This window comes from Gymnoscopelus microlampas (genome assembly GCF_963454915.1).
Source record: "Gymnoscopelus microlampas genome assembly, chromosome: 6".
Taxonomy (NCBI): Eukaryota; Metazoa; Chordata; class Actinopteri; order Myctophiformes; family Myctophidae; genus Gymnoscopelus; species Gymnoscopelus microlampas.
Genome location: NC_139943.1, coordinates 8,974,485 through 8,993,859, shown reverse-complemented (window position 1 = coordinate 8,993,859; position 19,375 = coordinate 8,974,485). Strand labels below are relative to the sequence as shown.

General features: G+C 40.8%; 1 protein-coding gene across 1 annotated transcript in view; it reads left to right on the top strand.

Annotated features, from left to right (window-relative positions):
- The window catches only part of tbxas1 (thromboxane A synthase 1 (platelet)), a 184,998-nt gene that overhangs the window by 73,816 nt on the left and 91,807 nt on the right, over positions 1-19,375 (top strand). The window contains exons 4-6 of the mRNA XM_084059937.1: positions 706-758; positions 8,558-8,654; positions 15,990-16,106. Coding sequence (XP_083916063.1) covers positions 706-758; positions 8,558-8,654; positions 15,990-16,106 — 267 coding nt within the window. The remainder of the gene's footprint in view (positions 1-705; positions 759-8,557; positions 8,655-15,989; positions 16,107-19,375) is intronic.

The window sequence follows — 19,375 nt, the reverse complement described above, 5'->3', positions numbered from 1 at the left end:
CACGCATGTAAAAGAGAGTGGAGCTGTAAAGACACATCAATTCAGCTCCTACACAACCAACCGACCAATCAACCAACCAACCAACCAGCCAACCAACCAACCAACCAACCAACCCCTCTATCCAATTTACAATGAGACCATCAGCAGTCCCGGTTAATAAAACAAAAAAAAGAAATTCCAAATAATTATGATTGTTGCTGTCGGGCAGATACCTTCTATCTCCATATATATTTTCATGAATTAATGCCCTATATTAGATAGTATCAAACCAGCTCAGTGACCTTGTGGTTAGAGTGTCCACCGCCCTGAGACTGAGAGGTCTCATGGTTCGATCCCCGGCCGGGTCATACCTAAAAGACTCTAAAATTGGGACCCAATCCCTCCCTGCTTGACACTCAGCATCAAGGGTGGGATTGGGGGGTTACAAGTCCCTGTGACATATTAGCATCATGTCCAGGGGGTGTACTTGTACATCAAGCTGGTAAGCAAGTATATCTATCAGGAGACCACAAGGGGAGGTAAATGGTACATTCCCATCAAGGTGTGTCATGTTTGTAAATGAATGAATTGCAGGACCTGAGTGCACGGTCATTCAGATCCCGTCTACATCATACAGTATCATGTCAGGGGGGATTGTTTCCTTGTCCTGTTCCATGTCTGTTACTGTCCTTCTGATGAGACTCTCTGCTCTTTTACTCTCCGCAGGGCTTTTTTGAACCCCTCAATGACCTGATAAAGACGCATGGCAGAGTGTGTGGGTAAGTGCATTTGCATCCTGTCAGTTGCCACTGCTTCTTATTGATTTCATCTCTCCCACAATGTCCTGATAGACAAATATAATTATGTTGACAAGTCTTGCAGAGAAAAAAAAAGCCCTTCATTTGCACAGTAAAATCCAGAGTGTAAATGTAACTTAAAAGGACGACTTAATATGGTACCGTTTGTGTCTCAGAGGAGGGCTGTGGACAGTTCAGAAACCCAGCCTACCAGTGACATCATTGATGGGGAATCCAAGCTTATAGAAACTGCAGGCTTTCTATTCCTGGAAAGTTAGCACATTCTATAATGGAAGCCATTGTTCTCGCAAATAATACAAATCTAAATAAAAACTTTTGAAATCGTTGTAAGCCTACAATGATGTCACTGGTAGGCGGGTTTCTAAAGTGTCCACAGCCTTCCTATGAGACAGAGACACAGACAGAGAAGAAAAAAACAGTACCATTTCATCATGAGCATTATACTGTAGTGTGCACCAATTATATGAACATAGGTCGAAAACGGGTGAAGTCGTCCTTTAAAAGTTGACTATGCAAGAGGGGGGGGGGGGGGGGGATATTACTTTGAAGAACAATATTATCTCTGCCTCTGCTTATTTTAATTCCATAATACAGTAAGTTAAGCAAGAGAGGTAATGCAACTATAATGTCTCTGTGGTTTTTGCTACATACTAATCAGCTAAAAAAATGTAAAGCATTATATTTTGGGCCAGTAGTACTCAAACGTTTTTTTTTTAATTTCAAGGACCCCCATTTTGGTACGCATTAGCAGAGCCGGATCAGCACCCCTGGGGGCCCCTGGGCACTGAAGCTCCAGAGGGCCCCCCGTGCACGTAGCGCACACACACACACACACACACACACACACACGCACACGCACACGCACACGCACACGCACACGCACACACACACTCACGCACTCATGCACGCACCACACATCCAAGCCATGATTAAACCCCATCTTAATCATTTTGAGCTTGCAAACTGGTGTATCAAATCCAGAGCATCATATACCTATATTAATTGCTCAAAGGCTGCAGTCCAGCTGAGCAGATATGCCTATACCATTGGTTCTCAAAGTGTGGTCCGGGGACCCCCAGGGGTCCTTGAGGGAGTTCGAGGGGCTAAATGATGGATACCGGTAGTTAGGAACCAAATTGACCCTTATGGTTCTGTAACTCTGAGAGTTTACAAATGGAACCAAATGGACCCTAACGGGTCCATTTGGTTCCATTTGTACACTCTCAGAGTTAAATTAACATTGATTTTACAATATAAATTGGGGTCCCAGAGATAGAAATGTAATTAAATGGGGGTCCGTACTCCTAATGCATGTCAAACTGGGGGTCCTTGAAATTTAAATGGTTGAGAATCACTGCTAGAAGAACCGTAAAAATCTTCTCTTATGGGGGTCCCTGGCATATCTTTTCAAATGGGGGTCCGCCGGCTAAAAAAGTGTCAATTTGGGGGTCCTTGACATGAAAAGGTTTGAGAACCACTGGCCTATACAACACAGTCATACAGTCCTATACAGTTTCATGGACCAACAACTGCCATTGCTTCACTCACGATATAAACAATGGGCTAAATCGTCCCAAGCATTTACGACTGCAAACAACAATGCAAAGACAAAAATAATGCAACACAGTAAACACACACGGCTTACAACGAAAGTTACAGTCATACAGTATGTATCCACTGGCTGGCGTTCATTAGAAATGGAGTTTTAATCATTTGACTGACCTTCATGAAATTGCAACTCCTTCCCGTACTGGAGAGGGATTTTAGCGTCGGTGCAAATGTCACTGGTGTTACACTTTATTCCAACCGGCGGGTGGAAGCCACACAAAACACATCTGGCTATTGATTGGAGTAGGTCAGAAACAGGTGGTGGAAAGTAACTAAGTACATTTACTTAAGTACTGTACAATTTCGAGGTACGTATTTGTACTTTACTGGAGTATTTCCAATTTTCAATACTTTTACTTCTACTCCACTACATCTCAGTATACTCCACTACAATGATTTGAAAACTTTAGTTACTAGTTACTTTTTGTGTTTTTTATTATTATTACAAAACATACATTAACCACTTCAACCCTATACAGTTCGGCCATTTGAAAATAGCAGATCTACAAGCTCACAATGTGTCGCGATGCGACGCATTGTGAGCTTGTAGATCTGCTATTTTCAAAAGATTTTTATACGTTTGAAAACTTGGGACATTCTGAATAATGAGTCCTTTCTACTGTTGTACTTAAAGTACATTTTGATACCAATACTTTTGTACTTTTACTCAAGTAAATTTTGAATTCCGGACTTTTAGTGCGACATAGTATTTCTACATTGCAGTATTGATGCTTTTACTTAAGTAAAACATTTGACTACTTTTTCCACCGCTGGTCAGAAAATGGACTTGCTTCCCGACAACTATTTTCGATACGGTTCACACCAACTATTCCATGCAGCGCTTGGAATATAGCCTAATGAATTAGTGGGATGTTTTATTTTAGCTAAGCTTGCAACCCGTTACATTCCCCTGACATATTTGAGGCATCCAGCCTCAAATTGATCATCTTCTTCAAACAGTCTGGCTCTCCCAGTAGCCAATTTTAATATAGAATGACATAAAAAACACATAAAAGAGACTTGGCCTTTCTTCATTTCTTCCTTGCTCCCTTCCCTCGGCATTGTGCCAAAAGAAAAATAGAAAGAAAGAAAGAAAGAAAGAAAGAAAGAAAGGGTACAGGATTTAGTGCAATGAATTGGGTTTGTTATGGCTCGATTTGGTGCCAAGACTGAGCCAACTAAGTCAGAATTCAGGGATATATGCCAAAAGACATTACTAGAGCGTTCACTGAACATAATACTGTAGCTGAGTTCAATGTGGACTCAGGTGCTTTATTTATTCCTCTAACAAGCAGAGCGGCTTTGTGGCACATTTATAGAACTGTTGATCTACAGTATAAAAGATACTGGCCTGTAGTTTGAGGCTGGTAAACTGTCATACTCGGCCGATAACAACCCAAGTACTGTTCCTTAAGTGGGTGTGTCAGTGATATTCTGCTGCAAGCCAGACAGACCGATTTATAGTCATGTGCCGAAAATAGCCGATCTACAGTACAGGGTCGCAACGCGTCGCGACACATTGTGAGCTTGTGGATTTTTGTCACGCGACTCTGTGCAGAGTATAGATCAAGCAATATCTGACCATCAAATAAATATGACATCCCTCTTCCACTGTAAGTTGTAGAACAATGTACCCATAATAAAAATGTAAATAAAAATAAATATGATAATTGATTGATTGATTGAAACCTTTATTTATTCTCGAAAAGAGAATTGAGGTTTACCCTCATCTGCAATGCTGTCGAGATTACACACTCAACAATTAAGGCATGCAGATATAAAACACAGAAACAACTAAATAAGGCCATAACAGAAAACTAGTAAGTTAAAAACAATTACATAGTGAGGTTACGGTAGGGTGATTATTATAGCAGGTTATTATAATTATAATAATAACTAGAAATTGCTGTTCCTGAAGACACAGCGTGGAATCGCTAAGATCCCACTATCCATTTATAGTACATATTGTGATGTCACGTGAAGCTTGACCAATGCACAATAATAATAGGTGCCAAAAAACGGGCGGAATAATAATGATAATAAATAGTGGGAATAACTAACTGTGATCGCTATAGCGATCCCACAATAATAATAATAATAATAGTAAAACCACGGACCGATAATCAAATGATGAAATAAATAGAAAAAAGAGCCACTGTTCTTGTGGTGGCATGTTGTTTTTAATTAGACCCATCTTACTGGTCCATTATAGCGCCCAGGTGTACTGACTGTCAAACCTCTGAAGCCATCGGATGCGCTGTCAATAGACTTTAATGTTACCGCTCTTAGTGTCAGACTAGCAGTGGTAGGAGAAGTACTCAAGCTATTTTACTAGCAATACCACAATGTAGAAATACTCTGTTACAAGTAAAAGGCCTGTGTTCAAAATGTTACTTGAGTAAAAGTACAAAAGTATTGCCATCAAAATATACTTAAAGTACCCAAAGTAAAAGTACTAAAATGTTTGAAAATCGCAGATCTACAAGCTCGGCTATTTTCAAATAGCCTATGAATAAAATAGGGCTGAAGTGATTAATGTATGTTTTGTAATATCATAATTTATATCTGCAAAGTAACCAGTAACTAAAGTTTTCAAATAATTGTAGTGGAGTTAAAGTACAATATTTGCCTCTGAGCTGTAGTGGAGTAGAAGTACTGTAAAAGTATTGAAAATTGGAAATACTCCAGTAAAGTAAAAATACCTAAAAATTGTACTTACGTACAGTACTTGAGTAAATGTACTTACACCATTGCAGACTAGAAGCCACTGTCCGTGAAGTGCACCCCTTGAACTGTATCCCTTAACCCATTAAGACCTGAGGCCCATTCTACAAAAGGTGGTGATGGGGGGAGTTAATTAAACCTTTTGATTAAAGTAGTGATAATTGGATATTAAATCCTCTAGGTAAATTGGAGGAATTATTCATGTGGGGAATATGGGGTTTGAAAAGCTTCTGCTTACAGCTAAGATGAAGGGACCTAATATTAATAACCTCTTCATAGGTTTTGGGAGATGGAGGGGGTTGGGGGTGAGAGTGGAATCCCTTAACCTTTCAAAAGTTTCTAAAATGTTGCCCAAAAATAGGGACAAAACGGGGTTAATGTGATCAACAACCTGACAAATGATGTAGAGAGAGGGTCAGAGATGATTTAGACCGGCGCTTCTCGAAGTGTGGTCCGGGAGTCCGGGACCCCCAGGGGTCCTGGGGGGGTTCCAGGGGGTCCCAGGGGGTCAAATGTGTTAATACAGCGTCACAATCATTTTAACCCCTTTATCCATTTATACGTTGGCTATTCAAAAATAGCAGATGTACAAGCTCACAACGTGGCACTTCGTGCCACTCTGTGAGCCTGCTATTTTTTAGAAATATTTAAAACATTTTGAAAATGTTGAATAATTCTGAATTTCTTTTTAGTAGTACCTAGTGGTGGAAAAAGTACAAATATTTTTTTACTTAAGTAAAAGTATCACTACTGCAATGTAGAAATACTCACAAGTAAAAGTCCGTAATTCAAAATTAACTTGAGTAAAAGTACAAAAGTATTTGTATCAAAATGTACTTAAAGTACCAAAAGTAGAAAGTACTCATTATGCAGAATGTCCCAAGTTTTCAAATGTATACACATCTTTTGAAAATAGCAGATCTAGATCGGCTTTTCAAATGGCCGAAATGTATATAGGGCTGAAGTGGTTAATGTATGTTTTGTGATAATAATCTAAATCTGCAAGTAACTAGAGTAGTAGAATTACAATTATTGAAAATGGGAAATACTCCAGTAAAGTACAAAAAATCCTCAAAAGTGTACTTAAGTACAGTACTTGAGTAAATGTACTTAGTTACGACCACTGGTAGTGCCTCAGTAATCTAGGTAATCTAGGATCTAGATCTAGGATAATTCTTTGCCACTCAAAGACAAACCAACGCTGAGCTTTACTGGTGCAAAATGCACCAAACATGACTCAGCAGCTTTTTAAATAGCGAGGCTGTAATGAACCGCTGCTTTCTGTGGGGATTTGAATCCTTATAAAAAAGCCATAGGGGTCGTTAACACCCAAGTGTCCCTGTTTATGGATGCACCTGTCACCATGCCTTCCTGTAATGGCTATAACCTCTGAGATGACGTCTCTGTTGGCTTTATGTTTAAACCCATTGAGACCTGGAACGCAGCTGTGTCACTTTAGATTTCTTTGGCTATTCAAAAATAGCAGATATACAAGCTCATAGCGCGGCACCGAGTGCCGCGCTACGAGCTTGTAGATCTGCTATTTTTGAAAAATCGTGAAAAAAATATTTTAAATATTTTTGTAGGATTATTTTTTTTAGGATTTAGATTTTTTTAAAGAATCGCCTCAGGTCTTAAAGGGTTAATAGCTGCTGCTGGTGGTTTATGCCAGTCAGTGGTTCTCAAACCTTTTTTTTCGTGTCAATCACCCCCATTTTCCAAACATTTTAGATATTTTTCAAAGATTTTCAAAAAATAGCCGATGTACAAGCTCACTGCTATTTCGGAATATAGCCAACATACAAATGGATAAAGTGGTTAAAATTATTGTAATGCTATGTTAACTACTTAAGCGTCAATTGTTTATGTTGTAATGACTTATGGCAGTGTTTCCCAACCTGCTTTGCTAAATTAGACCTGCTGGTGACGCTATAACAGGCCAATGTGAAAAGGGTGGCATTTCTTCCTCTGCTTAGTGGGAATGTGCGTGTGAAATTTCACAGAAATCGCAAGCTGCATGCATAGTTTGAGGCTTTTTGTTCAAAACGGACCAATCCTGCAAACTTTGGAAGCCAACCATAGGCAATGAGGATGTAATATGGGAAATCGGACAGATCCGTGTAGATCACATGACTATAGAGATACTGTGTACCGATTTGCATGACGTTTGGATAAAATCTGTAGGAGTAATGTAAAAAAATGGGTTTTGCACAAATCGGCCTCCTGGTGGCGCTATAACAGGCCCATGTGAAAAAAATGGGGCAGAGGTTTTGAATTGGCATCCAGGGAGTGTGTGTGCACAGTTTCGGAGCGACCGGGCCAACGGTGCCGGAGATTAGCTGCTAACACACAGACAGGACGGACACACACACACACACGGACACACGGACACACGGACGGACGGACGGACGGACGGACGGACGGAGGGTAAAACATACTCTCTCGCCATGCCTTCGGCCTGGCGGAGACAATAAGGATAGGATAGAAATGAAAACATTGTAGTAATATTTTTAAGAGAAAGAAAAGTAAGAGAAATCATTAACAAAATCATAACAAAATCATAACAAAATGTTTGTGTGCAGGGGTCAGTGGCAGTAGTAGTGTGGGTGGTTGAGCTCCCAGCATGCAGCATGTTCCAGGCTTAACGTGTTCTCTAATAGAGTGTGCAAACACACACTGCTCACTGACCAGCTGCACTGACCGCTGTGTTTGATAGCTACACTGTTATTTATTCATGATAGCCCTGAAGACACTTCTGTGCATGTGCGTGTGTGCGTGCATGCATGTGCATACGTGTCTGTGTATTCCTGCTTGCATAAAGGTAAGATAAGATAAGATGTTTATTTGTCATTGCATGATCAACATACAGCGAAATGTCGTTTAGTGCATCCATAACAACAACAGCATCAGCAACAAAGTGAAAAAAGAATACATATAAGATATAAAACACTGCACTGTTTGTGTGTGTGTGCGCACAAGCATCTTCTCAGTAGGTTTCATCTAATCTCTTAATCTCCATGTCTTTTATGTCTCAGGTTTTTATATAAATGATATGATATGATATTATATATCATATGTACTCCGCACTATGCACTTTCCTTAAACTGAATTGCCTGTGTTTGTTTGTTTGTTTATTTATTGCCTATGAGCGCTTTTAGATTGTCTATCATGTTTTATTGTTTTATTATTGGAGCTTCCGAAAGTTTTTCACATGTATGTACCTGTGCATCTAAGTGACAATAAAAGTGAATCTGAATCTGAATCTGAATCATATTATTATTGTTATGTATTGTCTCAGGTATTGTGCATTTATTTATTTGTTGTTGCTATTTATTTATTTGTGTTGTCTCAGGTATTATATATGTATGTACTGTATGCATTCATGCATTCATACATTTATATAATTCATTATGTTTCTATTGTCTCAGGTATTATTTAGGTCGGAGACCAATAGTAGTGGTGGCTGATCCTGACATGCTCAGACAGATCATGGTCAAAGAATTCAGCAGCTTCCCCAACAGAATGGTGAGCACATGAAGCGCGCGCACACACACACACACACACACACACACACACACACACACACACACACACACACACACACACACACACACACACACACACACGGATGGGGACAGGTGCAAACACATAATTTGACCCCCGGCCTTTCCGGCCTGGCCGAGATGAGGAGCACATGAGACAATGACCACACCAACACTAGTCTCACGTAGCCAGACGGTCAGACACCTTTGCTATAGGCGCCAACACAGTGTTCTGTGCCTCAACTAAACGTCGTCTCGACGGCAAGCGTGAGAAATACCACCCAAAAAAGACAACAAAACAACACTGAGACTACTAACTAACACTGAATGGAACGACGCAATGAACTCAAGAGGGACCGCTTATGTTTTATACTGCAGCTCCTGAAAAAATATATTTGGGTCGATAATCTTGGGTAAACGGTCCGTGAAGTAATACGTCCTCCTTCCGACAGAGCTCTAAAGCTCATGGAGACATTTTGATTTGAGCAGGACCCAGGGACGTGCACAGATAGACTCTAGGTGGTGCTAGAGCACCTGGCACCTGGCACCTGGCAAAGGGTGCTAGAGCACCCTTTGCCCTCTTGACCAGAAGTGCCCTTTTAGTTTACAGCAGGGGTCTTCAACAGGGGGTCCGGGACCCCTAGGGGGTCCTCAAAGTTACTACAGGGGGTCCACCAAATCTTTATGTGATATGATTTTTCTTTTTACCATAACCACTCGAAACCTAGCATCCCTTTTCTGAGGAGAACTTTAGCCAAATAGCTACAAGCCCACAACGCTACAAGCTACAAGCCCACAACGCCTCGCGCTGCGAGGCGTTGTGGGCTTGTAGATCGGCTATTTTTGGCAAAGAGGTATAGGTGTAGAGGGAAAAAAGAGCAGATCAAGTAAACAAAAAAAAGTATAATTTCCTTGAGCACCTGCCCCTCAAAATGTCTGTGCACGCCACTGAGCAGGACCTAAATGCAGACGTCCCCCGCATGTGATGGTGTGTGATGCTCTGTTCCCTGCATTGCAGGAGGATGGAGGATGATGTGTGTTCTCTCTCTACGAGGCTCACTCTGTGTGATTTCAGCAGAATAGCCTTTGGCACTTTGATGGCTCTGACAGAGTGCTAAGCTAACCTCCTCACCCCACCGCAAGAGCCACACAGATGCCACATTTCTGTGTCTGATTACAATCCACATTTTGGAGAGTCCTAGACCAGTGGTTCTCAAATTGTTTCATGTTAAAGACCCCCAAAATTGTATTTGGCCACGGACCCCCCATCTGAAAAGGTTTTTTTTTGCCAGGGACCTCCAGAAAAGAAGCTTAATGTTAAAAAATTATAACAAAATATTCAAAATGTTCCAAACATTTTCTATATTTTTCTGAAACTTTCAATTATAGCAGATGTACAAGCATGCAGTGAGCTTGTAGATCTGCTATTTTTGAATAGCCAACGGATATAGATAAAGTGGTTAACATGATACATGATTGTGGTGCTGTATTGACTACTTTTCCTCGGCACCCCCCAAAATTATATGTATTTGGCCGAGGACCCCCCCATCAAAATATTTTGTTCCAGGGACCCCCAGAGCAAAGATTTGAGTTAAAAAATGTTCGCTTTAAAAATATATATATTCAAAGATTTGCACACATTTTCACGATTTTTGATTAGCCCAAAGTGTAAAATAATGTTTTTTTAGCTCAAATCTAAAAATGACACAGTTCCAGGTCGTAATGGGTTAAATATACAAAGAAATTATTGACATATTTAATATTTTTATACATGTAGAAATAGCAGAAAGAGCTGATCTACAAGCTTACAACGCGTCACAAAGTGACGCGTTGTAAGCTTGTAGATCAACATGGAGACGATTATGACGATTATGCAATAGTAATTGCGATTATCTCAAATTATTGCGATTAGGCGATTATGTAATAATTGTGACAGGCCTACATACGTATAGTTATTGTTATAGTTATGGATCTTGGTGTGGACAGCCCTTGCACAACTGTACATACGTCAGCGTGTAGATCTGACAAGAACCCTTTGAACAGAACAAATACACAGTCAGCCATTGATCCACTTTTAAAGGTCTCTCTGGGTCAAAGGTCATGGCTATTTGTTGATAATAGACCACTGTATCGTTAACCGTTCTCAGTGCATGTATATACAGTACGCACTGCGTACTGTATATACATGTATTGCGTACTGTATATACTTCTACCATCACTGCGTACTACGCAGTGATGGTAGAAGTACTCCAATATTTTACTTAAGTAAAAGTATCAATGCTACTGTACAATGTAGATGTACTCTGTTACAAGCAGAGGTCCCGTATTCAAAATGTATCGGCATCAAAATAATACTTAAAGTACCAAAAATAAAAGTACTCATTGCGCAGAATGTCCCATTTCACAAGTTCAAAATGTATTTTTCGAAAGCTCCCAATCAAGGCTTTATTGATTAACGTTTCGACACTACAGTCTTCTTCATAATTGAACCCTGCCAGTCGTCAATAGATGAGATTATACTGTAGCTCAGATAGAGAAATAAAAAAACATTGTTGTTCTTAGTTTGTAAGTAAACTGGAAAATGTATTGACAAAGTTATGGTCGAAAAACAACGTTGACCTGGTTTTGTGACCGTTGACCCCCTAACCCGATGACTCATCGCCTAACAAACACACTGTCAGACAGACAGACAGACAGTCAGACAGACATACGGACAGACAGACAGAAAACACTGGAGTAAAGAGCACAGAACCATGTAGACCATAATAGAGGATAGCAGAGCGAATGGAGATGATTTGAGTTTAGCAGATGATCTGTCCATAGTTTTAAGTTCTGAACTGAATATTCATACATTTCGCTGGGTCCCCACTTTGAGAACCACTGCCTTACATCACCTTTAGCTCACAGAGTGTACAAATGGATCAAAAGGTCCATTTGGTTCCAATTGTACACTCGCATAGTTACAAACGGATACACAGATAGCAGTGAGGATTTTACAGTGTGTAGTGCAGCAAAGTGCAGGTACAGTCGGCCTACAGAGGTATTCCTGATGGGTGCCCAGGGTCACGGCTAATGATAGGCTGACACATGCATCAGAGAGGGTTCAGAGGTCACGGGGGTCACCCTGAGCTTTCATCATCTTCCATACCGGTGCTCTAGCTGCCGAGCAAAAGGTCAAAAAGGCAAGGGAGAAAATCGATGCGCTCTTTTTTTTCTCCCCTCGGCGCCGACTTCAGCAAAGCCGTGTGTGCATTTGATGCCAAATATACAGGACTCTCACGGACTATATGCGATGGCGAGGCACAGGCTTATTAGAATATAATGCTTTGTTTTTGCTTTGTTTATCACGCAAGCGCACGCAAGTGTATGTGCACGTGCACACACACACACACACGCACTCACACGCACTCACACACACACACACACACACACACACACACACACACACACACACACACACACACACACACACACACACACACACACACACACACACACACACACACACACACAGAGAGAGACACACATGCTGGTATTTCTATGCTTGGGAGGACAGCAACGGGTTAGGATGGCACATTTCTACGTTTTTATTGCCATTTTGAAACCCACCTTAACTTCGACCTTAAACCTAACCCTTATAACCCTAATCCTTTATGCCTTATCCTAACCCTGACCCCAACCTCTTTTCCTTTTTGTAACCTTATAGCTCTATCAGTCTTTGTTAAACAGGAAAACAATATTTGTGGGGTTTGTTTTGGACCTCAAAGGTATAGTAACACAATACACACACACACACACACACACACACACACACACACACACACACACACACACACACACACACACACACTCAATTATGATTCAGAATTCCTTTTGACATTTACAGCTTGCAGCCTGGACGTGTGTGTAACACAAGCGGCTCCACTTTGGTGACTCATTTTCGTACACCGTACACCAACAAAAAGCTGAGGGAGCAGTATAAAACCAGATTGATGAATTTGCTCAAATCGCCGCGCTGTGGTTTTGAAGGTTTCTTTGGCCCTCCAGACATCGACCACAAGAGCCTCCTTCACGCCACATTACACCACTTCATTGTTGTGGTTGTACTTTTAGTGGTGGGAGCTGCGCTTCTTCTTCAACTTAACTTAATCCATTAAGACCGGGAACGCATCTGTGTAACCACTATAACCATTTTTTTATACTTTTGGCTATTAAAAAATAGCAGATCCACAAGTACATAGCTGCACCGAGTGCTGCGCTATATGAGCTTTTAGATCTGCTATTTTTTTTTTATTGTGAAAAGTTGGGCAAATCTTATATATCTTTTTTAAAGCAAACATTTTTAACTCAAATTTTGCTTCTGGGGGGTCCCTGGAACAAAATATTTTGAGATAGGAGTCCGCAACCAAATACTGTTGAAAGTTAGAGAACCACAAAAACTGTTAGGATTTAGAAGACATCTGTAGAATACCCAGAAGCAAAGATTTGAGTTAAAAATGTTAGCTTTAACACATTGGGTGCCAAAACCGTATATATACGTTTTTTGCAATACTTACACGGAGTGCCAAAACCGTATATATACGGTTTTTGAAAAAAAACATTTTTTGAAAATAAAAATATTTTTTTCAATTTTTTTTTTTTTTTACCTCCTAAGCACCAGGAGATATCATTTTCCGAAGATTTTGACTCAAATCCACTTTCTGGTTAACTTATGACTTCAAAAGCCTGTATCTCGGCTCCTAAAAAATGGTTAAAAAACCCTGGCACTCAGTGTACTCTGTTTTTTTAAAAACCTGGCACCCAATGTGTTAAAAATATATATATTCAAAGATTTGCGAACATTTTCACGATTTTTTTGAAAAAATCTACAGCCTCATAGTGCGGCACTCGGTGCCGCGCTATGAGCTTGTAGATCTGCTATTTTTGAATAGCCAAAGAAATCTTAAAATGACACAGATGCGTTCCCCGTCTTAATGGGTTAACCGTGAGGTTCTGTGTGGCGTGTTGTTACCGTGCACGGCCCGACTCATCCCATCCTCGGACGCAGTAAAAAAAAGTATAATGTCGGGATCATTAACCACTTAAACCCTATCATGGTTGACTGGAGTCCCTCAGGGCTCTATACTAGCGTATTTTCTGTTTTCTGTTATTGTGGGGAAAGCTTTTAGGTGAAAGTAGCCCATCGTAGAGTAGAAGTAAAAGTATTAAAAACTGGAAATACTCCAGTAAAGTAAAAGAATAAGTACTTGAGTAAATGTTCTTAGTTACTTTACACCACTGGTAAACCTACAATTAATTATCGGCCTAAATTAAATTTCAACTTTGTGCATTCCTGAAATAATGGGACTCTTTTACAGGTCCCATTTTGTAACTCTCAGAGTTAATTCCGCATGGCTGCAGCCTTCGTGGCTGACAGGAGGAACTGTTTTATATTCCTCCAGAGTTTCTCCTCCTGCTATTGTGTTTGTTGTGTTGCCTCAAAGGTCCAAACGTCCCAGAGGACCCTAGAGATGATCAGACCCACTGGGCCGCACAGGAACAACACAACAGCCTCTCTCTCTCTCTCTCCCTCTCTCTCTCTCTCTCTCCCTCTCTCTCTCTCTCTCTCTCTCTCTCTCTCTCTCTCTCTCTCTCTCTCTCTTGGTCTGAGATGATTTGACTCGGCCCGGCGGCGCGGGGCGAGCATGGCGGCGGAAATGAAATAGTGGATGCATTGAATTGTTGATAGGGTGGGGTGGGGGGGTCGAGGCGGGGGTTGGGGGGGTTGGGGGTCGAGGGCGGGAAGGCGGCATTAGAGATGAGGTGGATGGAAGGGATTGACAGTAATGGGCTTTTCTTTTTCTCTTACATTTCTGGGTCGTCGTGTCTCCCCTTTCCCCCCGGGCCTGTGAAACGCATACAGTGCTCTGTGTGTGTGTGTGTGTGTGTTCATCAGTTCACTTATCATGAAGCAAAATAAATGAATGAAGTGAAAACAAAATGTGAATGAAAATATACTGAAGTACACACAACAAACACTCTGTATGAATGCATACAGAGACTGTAGTAGGAGTAGTTCACCCAAAACATTACTTAATTTTCTATCAATTACACACCTCGTGAAGCATTGAATTCATGGAGATTTTTTTTCTTTTTGTCGCATTCCTAAGCCAATAATTTGATTACTGGCGGAAAGATGCTAATGTATCCGGTAAGAGACTCAAAGGAGTCTCTTTGAGTCAGGAATGCGACAAAAACTAAAAAATCTCCATGAATTCAATGCTTCATGGTGTGTGCAATCTCGGAACCCAGAGACACACTGAAAAGGAAAAACGGCGACCTCTGCTGTTCGTTGCTCCTCAGTGTGACTCTGGGACAATGCTGACGCAGCACATGTGCGCAAGGAAACAGGGTTTAAGTCTGCCTTCACCGCTCCACTTCCGGTGGTGAGCTTTGCGTTTCATTCCGACTAGATAATATTTCTACACGGAACACTAACACCACTTCTCCCAGAGAACATGGATCGTTTTGGTTATAAGCCCAGTTGTTTCTATGATGAAAGAGTAAGTTCAAATGTGAATATCTTTCCGTGGTTTTGTCTGCTCCGCGGACGCTATTGTTAAATTAGTTTCGGCTAGTTTCGAGTAGGGAAGGGCGACGGACACGTGAATCCCGCCCACTACACTTGGGTAAAGCACGGCCTGCTTCCTGATCTGAAGGCACGCCCACTCCCGCACAGTGTGCACACGTTATGACGAACCTTCAGGACAGATTCCAACGCAGTGCAGAATCTGTTCTTGAGAGATTATGGTGTGTGTAATTTTGATAGAAGATTAAGTCATTGTGTGGGTGAACTACTCCTTTAAACCCATGCGATCCGGGAACCTATCTACAAATCTTGTGGTGCTGAAACTTCTTCATGTCAAGGACCCCCAAAATGATATGTATTTGGCCGCCTACCCCCGTCTGAAAATATTTAGTTCCAGGGACCCCCAGAAGAAAAGATTTGAGTCAAAAGATTTGAGTCAAAAATGTTCCCTTTAAAATATATATATTCAAATATTTGCACTTAATGTTCAAGATTTTTCTAAAATAGCAGATCTGCAAGCTCATAGCGCGGCACTCTGTGCCGCGCTATGAGCTTGTATATCTGCTATTTTTTAATAGCCAAAGTATAAAATAATGGTTATTGCTAAAATCTAATCCTGGTCTTAATGCGTTAACAGACAGACAGCGTCATTCATTACATTTGCTTTGTGTCGCTTTGCAGCTCAACTAAATGAATGAATCTTTGTTCTAATCAAAACCCTTATTTGACTTTGTCTTCTTCTTCTTCCAGACCACACGCTTCACCACCAAGCCCATGAGCGACTGCTTGTTGATGCTGAGGAACGAGCACTGGAAGCGGGTTCGAAGCATCCTCACCCCCTCCTTCAGCGCCTCCAAGATGAAAGACGTGAGTGTAGGGGGGTTGGGGGGAAAAATCGATTCATGTGAAAATCGTGATTCTTATTATCAACGATTCAGAATCAAATCAGAATCAATTAAAAATGTCCAAAAATCGAGTTCTTACTGTATGGTGTGTGTGATATGAAATGCAAGCTTACCATAATCACAGACGTTAACATTTCTTCTATCATATTCAAGGGTATATTTAGGGGGAACTAAATTAACTCCAGTCACTTTCAGTTTAGCACAGCAGAGGGGAGGTTTGTGTGTGTGTCCAGCTGACGCTCGTTAATGTTACTTGCGTCAAGGCAATTCATGATGTTGTTTCTGCATTAAATAGATCAAATAGACCATCAAAGCCAAGATTTTTTACAAGTGACCCTCTCTGGTATTATATAATTCTTTGTTTGAGCTGTTGGAAATAACACTTGGCTATTTAAGTCCAGATGACAACAATATGACTGTTTGGGAATCATTTTGAAATGAGAATTGTTTTTTTTAATAGAAAATCGTTTTGAATGAAAACAAATTCATTTTTAATTGAATCGTGATCCCAAGAATCTGAATCGAATCGTGAAATAGCAGAAGATTCACAGCCCTAGGTGAGAGTCTTCCTCTCCTCACCCCCCCCCCCCCCCCCTTTCCTCCACCTCTCAGCCCCCCCCCCCAATTAAATGTCATCCAAGCCACTCACTGGTACTCTTTTTTCCTGCTTCATTTATATACCATAAATTCATCCGTACGTATTCTCAGTGGCGTGCACAGACATTTTGAGGGGCAGGTGCTCAAGTAAATTATACTTTTTCTTTTTGTTTACTTGGTCTGCTCTTTTTTCCCTCTACACCTATACCTCTTTGCCAAAAATAGCCGATCTGCGAGGCGTTGTGAGCTTGTAGATCTGCTATTTTTGGCTAAAGTTCTCCTCAGAAAAGGGATGCTAGGTTTCGAGTGGTTATGGTAAAAAGAAACATCATATCACATAAAGATTTGGCGGACCCCCTGTAGTAACTCTGAGGACCCCCTAGGGGTCCCGGACCCCCTGTTGAAGACCCCTGCTGTAAACTGAAAAAAAGGGCACTTCTGGTCAAGAGGGCAAAGGGCAGGTACTCTAGCACCACCTAGAGTCTATCTGTGCACGTCCCTGCGTATTCTGACAACGTGTCGAATGCTTGTCCACATTCCCGTGTGCGCCGACCGCACACGGTTGTTCGATAACTGACTTTGTAGGATGCAGGCATGTGCAGTATTGTGTGATGCACAGTGGTGGAAAAAGTACTTAAATGTTTTACGTACATTAAAAGTATCAATACTGCAATGTAGAAATACACTATGTTACAAGTAAAAGTTCAGAATAAAACATTTACTTGAGTAAACGTACAAAAGTATTTGCATCAACATTTACCAAAAGTAAAGGTACTCGTTGTGCAGAATATCCCATTTCACAAGTTTACACAAATGTTCACACATTTTGAAAATAGCAGCTCACAATGGTGCTCAAATGTTGCGACGCATTGTGAGCTTGTGAGCTTATAGATTGGATATTTTCAAATGGCCAAAATGTATATAGGGCTGAAGTGGTTCATGTATGTTTTGTAATAATAATCAAAATCTACAAATAATTGTAGTGGAGTAAAAGTATAATATTTGCCTCTGAGATGTAGTGAAGTAAAAGTACAGAAAATGAGAAATGCCTCAAAACTGTACTTAAGTACAGTACTTGAGCAGTGGTGTGTTCTACCGTCAGATGCTGTGTACGGCGTATACCTTGAGATTTTTTTTCGTCGCTACCGTATACCTTCAAAAACTCTTTCATCCATTGAAAACGCGAGAGCGTATACCCACGACCACGCGCATCGTATCGTAGCGTATACCTTCCGAAAAAAACTAGAACACAACACTGTACTTGAGTAAATGTACTTAGTTACTTTAGACCACTGGCGATGCACCCGTGTATTCTACCTCCACATCCAGACAGAAGGTCATCTGCAGCTATACGATGATGCAGGGGACAACTGACAGGATTATATTGAAGCAATATGCCACGAGAGGCTTATTAATAACAAACCACAGCCTTGAGTGGCTTATATTGCTGACTCAGCCAATCAGAAGTAAGCAGTGGAACTATCCGTCTGAAGTTTAACACTCTCTCTGAGTTACAGTCGTACTGTGTAACTTTTTCCAATTAAACAAAGGTTATTTTTTATATAATCTTTTTCTGATATATGTTTCACTTAACCAGTCCACGTGAATCTCCTCTCTAAGCATGTATCCATCAGTGTTAAACACTGCTTTAATTCACGAGTGTCATCTCCCGACATTCACGCCAAAATGACATAGGCCCCGGAAATGTATTTATTTATACATTTTACAGTTATTAAATACCGTTTCTGACAACGTGTTGTTGCTTTCCAAAATATCCTTGGAAATATTAAGCTAATATTAAATTGGATATATCAACTCTCTCACTGCCAGACTTATTTCTGGCCACGTTTGCATTAGGTTTCGCGTTTGGTTAGGTTAACCCTAACCCTAACCCTAAGTGCCAGCGATTTTTCGATTTCCTTTTTCAAGTAGTCACAGAATATTTATCTCCATGATCGATCCCCTGATGGTTGGGTTAGGGTTAGGGTTATACTGTGTGGTTTCACAAATGTCAATGAGGTCATCGCGACCTCGTTGACATTAATTGTCTGCCTTTGAAAATAGCATGTCTGGGCCAAAAATACATAGTAAAAGAAAAAGTACACAGGAGCCGAGATACTGCCTTTTTAAGTAATAAGTTAAACAAGAAGTGAATGGAGCAGCAAATCTTCGGATCACGATGTCTTGGGTTCTGAACTGTAAAAAAAAAAAAAAACTTGTTCTTGGCAGCCAGAGAGTTAAGCATTCCTTTTCCAGTGTCCCCTTTTCAGCGTTCCTTCCATATAGACAAACGCTGTAATGACAACGGAGCTACAAGGGTGTGTGTCGCTAAAACAGAACTACTATAATGACTGTTACTACAGTACGATTTTAAATGAACACTCCAGATTTCAGTGTGTGCGGTCTGACCCAATCTCTTCTTTTTTTCTGTCAACTGGAATCATTCACTTACAGTACTACTGTACCAGAGGGTTGTTATTTTGGACCCGGGCCCAAAGAAACGAGGATAGATCATTTGACATTAAATGTTTTAAATGGAGTCGGAGGCCTTTAAAAAACACGCGCAGGAGATTTAGGGCTTGTAATTGGGTTGGAAATGATAGCTCCGTCTCCATAGTGGTTATCCAAGCATAA